We start from the raw sequence: 12,723 nt of genomic DNA on the forward strand, positions 1-12,723 counted from the left end.
CACCAGTCATATTGGATTAATTACCCTAGCGACCCCTTCCAAATGAGGTCCATTTGGAAATACTGGGGATTTAGGACTTCAATGTATGTTTTGAGGCAGGGAGGATACATTAATACTTGACAGCAGGTCATGTTCAAACATGGGAATGTTTGTGTCTTCTTGCAAGGATTCTTAGTCCCCTCCAAACCGACCTGCTTGTTATTCATGCACTGCTTTCTTTTCTTTGGCCTTGTCTGAGATTCCATCCCTCCTTCTGTCCCGGTGACATAGCTGAACATTGGGAAGTGATCTTAGACAAACATTTATAAGTCTTCCCTTTCTACGTATAGAATTCCTCCACATGGGAGTATTGCTCTCCCTAAGACCCCTAGCCACAAGTTCGCTGTCTCTCTAAACCTAAAAGCCTTTCACATTACTTACACTGCAGTCAAAGGCTTGGTATCCCACTGCATTAGAAGGTGATTAGGACCTGCTTATGTCTCTTTTCAGCCACATGAACCTTTAGATTGGCAGAACAATTGGTGTTTCTCTCATCCTCAAGTAGGTTAGTACGTATCATTTTTAGAACTAGCTTGAATTATGTATATTCCACATATCACCTCTATGAACTGTCGATCATAACATTTCAAAACTTGCTACATCACCAGGATAGCACTGATGATACAAATCTCTTCCCCAGTTTCTCTCACACCTATTGAAGTAGCAGATGTTGGCATTTTCTTATGGCGGCGGACGTGTTGGTGCTGAGGCATTGCCATTTGTTAATAGCCTTGCTTGATGGTGTGTGTGGGGTGCTTCTCCCTTCCTCATTTTACAGGGGCTGTGCCAGACCCTGGCATGCTCATTGTTTCTGTGCAGGGGATGAACCTCACATCACTTGCTTTGTGCATCTCTGTCACCCTATACTGTTGACAGTTGTCAGCTGTGTCTCTCGTAGTCTGCTGATTCCTCAGTGAGGCCACCCTCACCCAGTCATGTCTTTCTAACCCTGGTGTATGTCATGGTTCGTGGTACTCAGTGAATGCCAGCTGAGTGAATGAATAAGTGAAGGAATGCAGAACAGGGGTTAATTAGGGAACAACAGTACAACAAACTGTAGGAAAGAACTCCAGACCCTGCATCTTCATTAAGTAATTTGAAGTGTCTATTTCCATTGGTTGCTTGAAGATTGGGATTTTCCATCTTAATATATTAAAATGGGTAAAGATCATCTGTATTAGTTAAAAAGTAATCATGCCTCACTGAGAAAACTATTATTAATTTTACTGTTAAATAACATGTATGCAAAAATATGCATTACTTGATTCTTCCTGGAGAATCATATGCAACGTTTTTATTAGTATCTAAGAGTCTAGCTCTTCATGAAATTTGCAACTGCAATTTAAAAATAGGAATTCTTTTTTTTTTGGCCTTATATAGAAAGATTGATGGAAGTCATTAATGGAACTTTTTATTGATAAAGATAACTTTTATCATTTCTAGGTTGGGAGGTGGCTGGAGATCATATCCAGAGTGGGGCTGGAGGTTCTGATAATGATTACCTGATCTTAAACTTGCATATCCCAGGATTTAAGTAAGAAAAACCAATTCTGATTCTCTTCTGTAAGAATCCTCATGCCTGTTTCCCTATAGAAATAGATGAAGTAGGACTATCTTTATAAAATACATTAACATTGTAATGTATTTAGCAAATAACAAGCTGCATAGGATACTGTACTATGTTTAAGAATACCTATAGAATCAGTGATTGAGAAACAATAACTGTTGATTGTATATTACTTAGATGAAGCTGAAAGTTTTTGAATATATTCTGTCCAGATGTTACAATAACCATGATTCCGGATGCTTAATTCTGAGATATTAGTCTTAAGTTGTTAGCAGAAGTATCTTTTGGCTTTTATATTTATTTTTCTCTCAGTTCTATTTGGGCAGTAGTGTTACAAATGGTTTAATGACATTTTGGTTAGTCCCTCATATTGAAATTTTTCAGCAGGAGTCTTCTCCTTGCTGTAGGATGGGACAGCATTTACACTGGGAGATCTGAGCTTAACCCTGTGACTGTGTAGACTCCACGCAGAGGTTAGGGGAGGAAGGAGTTGTGGTTGGCAGGAGCAGTAGATCAGGGGAAGAGGAGAGTGTGGCTTTCAGGTTAATGAAAAAAGTGACTTAATTTTGTTTCAGGTTGTATTTAGAACATGCTATAAATACTGTAATTTTGATCTGTCCAATAGGCCGCCGACATCTGTGACTGGAGCTATGGGTACTGAACTGGGCAGGATAACATTTGTGTTTGAGACCCTCTGTTCGGCCGACTGTGTTCTGTACTTCATGGTGGTAAGCGAAAGCGTGGCATTTGGAGGTGGATTTCTAGGATTAGCCTTCTCTTCCAAATGTGAACATATTTGGAAGAGAAGGCTAATCCTAGAAATCCACCTCCAATTGGGCTAAGAAACCCATTTTTCTGACCTTCCAAAAACACTTAAAAATGTCAAAAACGTCACTAAGGATTGCAGTGATGCCTACAAAGAAAGTGTTCAGTTCGTGTGGGGAGAACTGAGTGTAGGGGTGATGGATAGAAGCCAGGGAATATTGATACTGTAGAAAATTCCTTCATAAGGGTATGCCTCCAGCAGGGTGAAAATTCTCCCCTAGAAACCATTCAAAAATTCAAATCATCAGGAGGGAAAAACATGTTATAATAAGTGAGGGCACAAAATAATGGAGGTGGGGAGCATTGAGAAAAAGAAAACTCTTCCTTAAATTCTTAAATTAATAAATGTAGACAAAGGGCTTTACTGTAAGTCATAGTTTTGCCCATCTCCCCTCCCTCCCCCCCCAAGGTCCTATAAGTCTCAACTCTTAGCTTGAGAAAAGTAGCAACACAAATTTTACTAAGACCCTACGTGGGTATTTTTACAAGATTGTTGGCTACGACTTCAGCATTATAATTACATAGTGACTTGATAGGCATGACTTGTTTTTGCTTTTTTTCCCAATGATCTTTTAGCAGCTAGTTAATATTAACAGTCCAATAACAGTTTCCTCCATGAAACATAAGATATATGGAGATTTAAATATTTATTCATGATTACTGATAGCTTAAATGAAGGCAGACTACTTTTTCCTGGAAAAAAATAGACGTTGTGGTAGTAAAAGGTCATGGATAACCTTTAACACATCCATCTGCTACACCACGAACAACCAGCAAGCCTCCAATTCTCCCAGCCCCTCCTCTTTATTTCTTTAATCTGTTAATTCCGCTTCATACTCAGTGCCATCCATTACTGAAATGCACACTTCTGTTCTCTCTCAACTGTTACTTCTAAACAGTAGTCTCCCATCCCTTTGTTTTATCTCTATTCTTTCATCCATGCTGCTGTCAAAATTATCTTTATAAACATAAAAACACGAGTAGAGGCAGCTGCAACAATCTACCCGCTCACTTTGGTGGCTTTCTATTGCCTGTGGCAGTGATTCTCAAAGTGTGCCAACGTCACCTGGGAACTTGTTAGGAATGCACGTCTCTGAGCCCCACCCTGGTCTGGATGGGAACCTCTGGTGGTGGGGCCCAGCCTTCTGTAGTTTAGCAAGCCATGAGGGTGGTTCTGAGAACCAGCAGCCTATGAATACATGTAAAATTCCTTAGCATGACGTCTGTATGGCTTCTTGCACTCTTTGCCCAGCCTCTGTTTCCAAAGTACTGTTACTACTTACCCCTCCTTAGACACCTTGAATTTGTCAGTGGAACACTCTATACTTTTTCATTTCTAATGCCTTGACACACTCTAAACTAGAATGAATGACTTTATTCCTTTTGTCCTTTTGTCTGGTGAACTCCCATCCATATTTGGAGGGCAGCTCAAACATCACCTCTTCTGAGACGCATTCTCTTACTTCCTTAAGTCAGGGTAAGCACTGTCTCCAGTCTGCTCTGAAAACCCTATTGTAGTGATTTGAATGTATTCATGTATTTGTCTGTCTCACTTGACCAAGCTTTCTTGAGGGTAGAGATCACATGTATTTCTTTTGGTAAATCAATCTTAAGAGTTTTTTAGCGTAGAGCAGTATCTGCTAGGTTCTTTCCCTCACTCTGTGATCTCTGCACAGGATTTTTTTGAGATAACATCACCTAAATAGCATATCAAAATGCTTTCAAAATCATACAGTGTTTTACGTAATTAAAGGTAAGGTGGTATTATTTGCGGTAGTGCCATATATTCCATTATTATTGGAATAAACTTCCAGAAGGGTGGTGTTTAACAAAGCACTATCTGTATATTATGAGTTCTTTTCAGGAAATGGCATGTATGATGATTTGGTGGTCTGGTATTGTGGGGAATTCCAAAATGTGTGACAAGCACACACTGATATTTTGATCTGCAGCGTGAACTGAAGAGCGTATCTTTATAGCATATCTGATTACTTTATAGCATGCTTGACTTCTCTGTTTATATCATAGAAAGAAAGAGACATGTCTTGAGCTCATGCCACTGGATTATCGATATCTCAGATAACAGAGGCCTATCCAAATTCCTTAGTCATCTATTAGGGTTTCTGCAGAGAAGACTAATTAGAAAGTTCAGGGTTAGCCTTGGGTTTTCGTTTCAAACAAATTAGATGTGTATTACATTATTTGCTTTACTTACTATATTTGCTTTCTAACCATGTTAATGACAACATACTGGTTGGGATGTCACACATTTATATACTATTCTAAATATTGAATTTGGCCCAGGAATTCAGAAATAAAACATTTCACAAACTAATCTTTGTGAAATTCAAGTACAAGCAAAAGATTGCATGAACATAAAATAACATTCTAGTTAAACTGCACTGGAAATTGCAAGTATAATTCAGGAGGAACTTAGAATTCCTGTGCTGGAGCTACCTGTCTGAGTCTCTCAAGGGAAAAGATAAAAATGGAAAGCCTTTTCATTCTATGATCCTAGAAGTTTACTGTGAGAAGTTTGAAGAATTAGGTTTCCCCTTTGAAGTGTATTTCCTAAGGTAGAGTCACACACATACACAGAAGCCCACCCCTCACCAAAAGGAAAAACATACTATGACTTGAGACCTCTTTCAGGCCAGTGAGAAAGAGACCAGTGAGTCTTTGTATAGACTTAAAGGGGAGCTTTGAGAGTTTTAGGGTTACGTGCTCTGTAGATAAATATTCACATTTAACCCTTTAAGGTTCACTGTAAATATAAACATACAGTTGTAATGTAAACACATGTATAATTAATACTGAGTTTGTGCTTTTTTGGTATTTATTTTTTTCTACTATATTTTAGGATATTAATAGAAAAAGTACCAATGTGGTGGAATCATGGGGTGGAACGAAAGAAAAGCAAGCTTATACCCACATCATCTTCAAGAATGCCACCTTTACATTTACGTGGGCATTCCAGAGAACTAATCAGGGTCAAGATGTAAGTTCCAAGCACTTTTTAATTTTTTTTTTTTTAAACACAAAAATGATGCCCTCTCTCGACATTTGTGCAAAGTGATTACTCCAGTCTCCTGGAGAAAAAGAGTTAGCTTCTTACTGATATGGAATCGATCTTTTGGTTATGGCGTGGATTGGTATAAAAATGATATTTTTTTGATTTGTGTTTTGAGAACAAGAATGTATGAAATGAAATAACACAATGTATCTTTGAATCTTTTGACACTTTGAACAAATATAGTGGCTAAAAGCTTAAGACATAGGAAATCAGAGTTTGTAATTATTTTAAAACTTTTAAAGCTTTCTGAGACTTTGGAGAGGCTGGTGACTATCTTCTTCTTGCCTGAATGATCTGACATTTGTCCAGGAGCCATTAACTGGTGTTGGTTATTATTCCATTACAGTAATTACTGTCTCCTTTTACATCCTGGAGAGTATGTATGTACACACAATTGGGTTAGCACACGTAACTGTTTATTCTCTTTTACTTTCCCTGCTAGAGTAGACCTTAATCCTCTCCTAAGTGATTTCTATTGTATGCTTCAATTACACCTTATTTTTGTATTATTTTTGTGGATCTCCATTGACATGACCTTCTTAGGGTGAGATCAAGGTAAATCACTTTTACAGAAGCTGCCTTAAAACAATGGTGGCAAGCACTTGTGAAGCATTTTCTCTTTTCCCTTTAGGCTGTCACGGGGGAACCCATTCTGAAGATTTTACTTGACTCTAGAAGTTCTGTTCAGATTCCCACCGCATAGGGCGTGAACATGCTATGGAAGTCTTCCTCACCTCCCTTTTGTCTTTGCCCTAGACAGAAAACATTAAGTAGCTTACAGCAACGCCACTCTCTAATGATATGTTGATGCTCACCACCTGATGAAAACTAGACCTTAATTGACCCAGTGTCATAAGAAGGAGAAGGAGAAGTAAAGCAAGATGCTGGAGATTTACTTTTCACTCTCTGTTATATATCCCTTCAGCAGAAATCAGACTATGTTGGTTAAGAAAAGTGCTCGAGGGAGAGAGAGAGAGGAAGCCCAAAGAAATGGTGTGATTGCATCAAGATCACACCGTATGTGTTTGGGTGAGGACCAGAGTCCTACTCTAAGCCTTTTAAATCCCTAGTCTAAGTCTTTTGCACCTTGCCACGCTGCAGACATCCTACTGTATCAGTACATTTAGGCATATGTCTGAGTAAACAGTGATGGGAGATAAGGTTGCTCTTTTGTTAAATCGTATTAGTTCTTCCAGACATTAAGTCTGTACATATGCCTGAATTTGTACCAGTTCTGACATAATCTTATGGTGGTTGTGGCAGAACTCCTGGAACTCCATTGCTATAAAAGTTACCTTCTAGTATTAAGATTTAAGTTTTTTTAAAAAAAAAGATGCAAAAAGGAATAATATTAATCCATTGTCAATTATAGTCTGTTGGGCTGGAACACTCAGCTTAATAATTTTGATGGTATCAACAGAAAACAATCTGGTTGTACAACTGCGCCCCAAGGCAGAAGTCATCACTCTCTGCTTCCTTTTTAGAACAGACGGTTCGTCAATGACTTGGTGAAGATTTATTCTGTCACTGCCACTAATGCAGTTGATGGGGTGGCGTCCTCATGCCGTGCCTGTGCCCTCGGTTCTGAACAGTCGGGCTCATCGTGTGTCCCCTGCCCCCCAGGCCACTACATTGAGAAAGAAACCAACCAGTGCAAGGAGTGTCCCCCTGACACCTACCTGTCCATTCATCAGGTCTATGGCAAGGAGGCTTGTGTTCCATGTGGGCCTGGGAGTAGAAGCACTCAGGTAAGTGGGTCTGTATGTCCGTTATCCCCAGGAAAGCATGTTTTAATAGAGAAACTCAAAGGTTCCTCTTACTGTGTCTCCAGGAGCTATGAAGTTGCTATCTAAATTTATAAAGGACATTTTCATTCCCTTTCTTATCTTATTTCTTCTCACATCCATGAAGCACTTGTGTGCCATGAATGTGCTAATGACTGGGGATGTGAAATATTAAGAAGAGCCTCCAAGTTAGAACACTTCCCAAAAATATTAGAACCGATTTCTGATCTATTCCATTAAGGTGGAGCAAGTGACTACCTCTCTGTAGGTAGCTGTAGATGGATATGGAGAACGGCAAGTAGGTCTTATAATATTTTAAGGGCAAAAATTGATGCTGTATTATGGGTGAAGGAAACATAGTTTAAGCTATATTTAAACTGGCACAACAGGAAATTTTGTCTTTTTATTAAAACGTCTTTCTACAAGAAACTAATCTTAGAATAACTTTACTCTCTAAAAAAAATTCTGACTCTTCTGAACTTTGCCTCAGGAAATCTAGAGTTTGGGAATTTTCTGTATTAACGTGGTAAAATATACCGTAACTAAGACAGAAATTACTGAAATAGTTTGAAACCACAGTTTTTTTGAAGCACATTTTTTCATAGCGGTTAATACTTTCTTTCCTACCATATTGTTTTTTTGTTGTTTTGGTTTTTTTTACCTTTCTTAATATCTAATCAAAGGACCACTCAGTTTGCTATAGTGACTGCTTTTTCTACCATGAGAAAGAAAATCAGAGTTTGCGCTATGACTTCAGCACCCTCAGCAGTGTGGGCTCATTAATGAATGGTCCCAGCTTTACCTCCAAAGGAACAAAATACTTCCACTTCTTCAATATCAGTCTGTGTGGGCATGAGGTGAGTTTGGCTGCCAAGGTGAGATGGAGCTCTGTGTCAGCTCTGATTGAGTTATTTTCTGTGTTGATGGACCAGTAAAAATCTCTATGGAAACTGACAACCAAATGTCCGAAACTGAGCTCTGACAGCTTAAATCCTCTGTTGCCTCCTAGCATGTTCGCTGTTTTCTCCCCCAGGGGCAACCTTGTCTGGTTCTCAGTCCATCAAAGCACTTACCCAGTCAGTTGAACCCCAAAGCTTGGAGCTGTGATACAAGTGCTTTGAAGATCTTTCATTTTTGTAAAAATGGGCCAAGCTTGTCAATCCCACCTATTTTTTTAGGCAGGAAGTTATAGTTTGAGAAAGTTTTTTACTGTTGTTTATATCCTCAGTTTTGTGTTTGAAAAAGAAAAGACTTTCAGGAGGAAGTTTGTCCTAAAAGAAAAAGAAAGCAGGGGACAAATTTCAGTTGAGCAGGTACCCTCTGCTAATAAATAAATAATGGGATTTTATTTTCCTTGGGAAGAAGCAGAGCCTTAATTGATGCTGGTAATGGGAGAGTTATAGGACTACGTGTCCAGTATTTTTGTGGGCATACAAGGTTGGGGTTTGGGATGTATGCATTCACCATTAGCAAAGGTGAAAAATAATAATAAGGCATTTCCTCCATGTCTCTTTCCATCTTAACTCCTGTATTTCCGGTGGTCTTCATTATCAGATGCTATGCAAACCTTTGTACAAAGGAAGTAAAAAGAGATCTGATGAAGTTTTCAGACAAAAAGATCAGTACATTCTGTGTGATATGGCATTTGTCCTGTCCTGATTTTATGTGTATTGATCCAACACACTCCCTCAATTGATTAGTCACTCAGTTCACTCAGTAAATACATACATATCAAACACCTGTTGTGTTAAATACTGCATAAAGCAGTGAATAAAATTAATTCCATTATACATCACACTTCGCAGTCTTACGCCTGTATTCCCACTGTCTTTGATCTTCTCTTTCGTCTTCCTTCTCTTTCTTTCCTCTTTATTCTCATTCCTTTCCTTTTACTGTCATTTTCCTCTTCCTTTCCCTAGTAGTTTCTCTCTGCTCTTTTTCCTTGTTTCTTTCTTATGGTGTCAACAATTTAATTCAAGCTTAGTAACAATATGTTGCCACCTGCATTGTTGTTGAGTGGGCTTGGTGAAGGGAGAAAATTTTATAGGTTAGAATTGCTAGCTGCATTAAGAAAGAGAAATCTCTTTTATTTATGCCTATCTGTGCACATTACATCTAAGACCAATGAAATAGTGTTTGTTTTTCTTTATACATTTCTTCGTAGAAATTTTAGAGGAAGTTATAGTCCTTTGCAGTGGGACTGCAGTTTATTTAAACATACTATATTTAAAGTCCTCCGATTTTCCTAAATTGTGTCTTCCAACTATCCTTTAAATGATTAAAACACTAAACTCCTTTACTCCCTTTAACTTACTGTCTAGTTGAGCAGATACACATCACACAGTCTAAGAGTAGGTAAATAAAGACACTTGTAGTAACTCTATAGAGTTTAGATGTTGTCCTAGACTTTTATGTTTTCTTTTTCAGCCTTGACATTACTTTTCTGCCACATATGGCCTATACAGAAGGAGAAGGAGCAAGTCTTTTTTCTTGGTATTGAAACATTCACCAGGAGTTTTCTGGTTACTTTGTATGCATTGTTATCCTAAGAACTGAAGATTTCATAGATGACTTTTATTTCCTTAAATTAGACGGCTTTCATCCAGCACAGATGATGCTTGTAGTTGGCAGGAGCCTTACAGTCTTGAATTACCGTATTCATTATAACTTCAGTGACTCTCAACCCTGATTAAACACTGAAATTGCCTCAAGAGCTTTTTAAAAGTGCTGGTGCCCAGGCCCCATATGAGATCAGTTAAATCAGAATTTCAGGGAAGAAAGAGCCCATGCTCTGCTAGAGTTACTGGCTAGCTGAGATCCAGGTTACAGACTGACCTTCAATAAAACCTCTTTATGACTTTATTTTTCTAGGGGAAGAAGATGGCTCTCTGTACCAACAATATTACAGACTTTACAGTAAAGGAAATGGTGGCAGGGTCAGATGATTACACGAATTTGGTAGGAGCATTTGTATGCCAGTCAACTATTATTCCTTCTGAAAGTAAGGGTTTCCGAGCAGCCTTATCATCACAATCCATCATTCTTGCAGATACATTTTTAGGTAAGCTTCATTTGGTTCATATATGCATGCATTTGTTCTAAAACTATGGTACTGATAACTTGTCATGCATTGGTGCTTACCATAGATGATTAAAGTCTGCAGGTAATTCTAAATCATCACTTTGTAACATGGTTAAAAAGCCCCTGCAAGTGAAATCTTTTTGATCATTCTCACTGAGTACAAGAAGCTTCCGAATTTATGTATTAACTCATGTATGATACGTTGTTTTTTGAGAGTCTGCCTTTCATCAGATTCTCTAGGACTTTAAAAGGCAAAATAATTTTAAAAAATCAAAAGAAAAACCGAACAAAAGAACAGTAAACAAACAATATAAACTTAACTCATAGTATCTGCTACCAGTTTTCATCATCTTTTCTCATACTAGAAGTAAGCTGGTGACAAGCAGCAAGAGTGAATGAGTGTTATTCCCCACCTGCCCTTTCTATCCCTGCGGTCTGGAAAGTATAGGAAACTTTTAAGAGTAATTCAAGTCCCTAATTAGTAATTCTTAAGGATAAAGTTCATTAAAGTCTCTGGGGTAGGGATTAGGGATCTAACAAGACATATGATAATCTAGCAATTTAACAAGCTTCTTAGATGATTGTATTCTGCAGCCAGATTTGAGAACCATTGATACAGACTGCCGAAGAATTTAACTGTAATTTTCAGCACCAAGGACAGTTGCTGAGCTTGTGCTCAGCATCAGAACTCTGTTAGAACAAAGGTTGCTGTTCCTGCTTGCATTTTGGCTCTGCTCCCTTTTTGCCTGGAGTGAAGGGAATGCCTTACTTCTAGATTAAGCAAATTTTGGAGTTATTTTCTGGAAATTAGTAAGGCACAAAAATTTCTATTTTGTCAAATATGGACAAAAAACCTATATTAGCAAAGTAGCCCAGCTCATTTGACAAAACTCACAAGAAGGTAATTCTAATGTTAGATTGTTTAAATGTTAGAACTGGAAGAGACTTTAAAGGTTATCTAAATTATTGAATGCATTTTACAGATTCAGGACATAAGAACCAAGAAAGTAAAGTGACTTATGAAAAATTGCAAAGCTGGGGAGTAGAATCTTTTTATTTTTTATTTTGGAAACTGTGAATTTTATTATTCTTACCAAGAATGAATTAATTTAATACAATATTTCCAATTAAATGGCAGCATCAAAGTAAAGCTAGTTTCTATTCAGATATTCAGAGACTAAATAAATCTAATTTTCCCATATTATTTAATAGTTTCTTTTTATTGTCATCTAGGAGTGACAGTTGAAACCACATTGCAAAATATTAATATAAAAGAAGATATGTTCCCAGTTTCACCGAGCCAAATACCAGATGTGCATTTCTTTTATAAGTAAGTGAACATGCTGCTTCTCTTAACTATTTTTTAATCATAAAGATGTCACTTCAGGGTGCCTGGCATAGTAGCTTATACTTATTAGATAATCAGTAATTGGTTCTTAAATGAAAGACTTAGTAAAAAAATAGGAAACTTGGAATATTTAGAGAGCATTATAAAATTTTTCTCATATATATAATCTTTTGAATTAGTCAATAAAGAGACTACTTCATTGTCTAGGCAGTAATTATTTATAATTCAAACATCAAAACATCAGCTTAAGTAGATACGACCTCTAATTCCTTAAAAATTCTTTTGATTATAATTTTGATTATAATTACAATAGCTTTACTAAATCCTTTGATGATAGCTTATCTCTTTACTTGGGGAATAGTCAACTTATCATAGACAGTGGAAGTAAATGAACTCCATGTGTATTAAAATTCTAAATTAGTGAACTTTGATATATTATTTTATTTATTAATAGAGCATTGGAGCAATTATGCACAGGATATTTTTGTCTTTATAATCTGTGTCACATCTGCTTTGCCTTCAAATAGGTCCTCTACAACTACAACCTCTTGCGTTAATGGCCGATCAACTGCTGTGAAAATGAGGTGTAATCCTACTAAACCGGGAGCAGGAGTGATTTCCGTCCCTAGGTATTCTTATTTCTATATGATTCTTCCACATTTGAATTTATTAGAGAATAAAACTTCAGACTCTTGCTATTTTAAAACATGTTCTCTAAAGATGTAAGGCAGAACGACAACAAAGAATCTCGATTTTTGTTGTATGGATCTGCTGGGTGCCTGTTAAGAGGTATAGGTCCTTGCCAATCTTAACACTTCCCAGTCTCCTCAGTGACACATTCTCATCTTGTTTGCCTAAGTGTCTAATTCTCTTGAAAATTATTTAAATAACATATAACTATACTATGTATCCTTGTATTTATTCTTACTATCTAGCCTCAGTTTCCTTGGGAGCTGAATTAAGAACTTTCCTGGGTTATACTTTTTCATCGGCAAATAACTATCTG

General features: G+C 37.4%; 1 protein-coding gene across 16 annotated transcripts in view; it reads left to right on the forward strand.

Moving 5' to 3' along the window:
* Positions 1–12,723, forward strand: part of ELAPOR2 (endosome-lysosome associated apoptosis and autophagy regulator family member 2) — a 660,265-nt gene that overhangs the window by 195,761 nt on the left and 451,781 nt on the right. For all 16 annotated transcript variants that reach the window (XM_072965097.1, XM_072965100.1, XM_072965099.1 and 13 more), the window contains 8 exons: positions 1,483–1,573; positions 2,232–2,334; positions 5,292–5,429; positions 6,989–7,252; positions 7,972–8,145; positions 10,160–10,349; positions 11,603–11,699; positions 12,245–12,346. In XM_072965097.1, coding sequence (XP_072821198.1) covers positions 1,483–1,573; positions 2,232–2,334; positions 5,292–5,429; positions 6,989–7,252; positions 7,972–8,145; positions 10,160–10,349; positions 11,603–11,699; positions 12,245–12,346 — 1,159 coding nt within the window. The remainder of the gene's footprint in view (positions 1–1,482; positions 1,574–2,231; positions 2,335–5,291; positions 5,430–6,988; positions 7,253–7,971; positions 8,146–10,159; positions 10,350–11,602; positions 11,700–12,244; positions 12,347–12,723) is intronic.

This window comes from Vicugna pacos, chromosome 7, assembly GCF_048564905.1.
Source record: "Vicugna pacos chromosome 7, VicPac4, whole genome shotgun sequence".
In the NCBI taxonomy this organism is placed as follows: Eukaryota; Metazoa; Chordata; class Mammalia; order Artiodactyla; family Camelidae; genus Vicugna; species Vicugna pacos.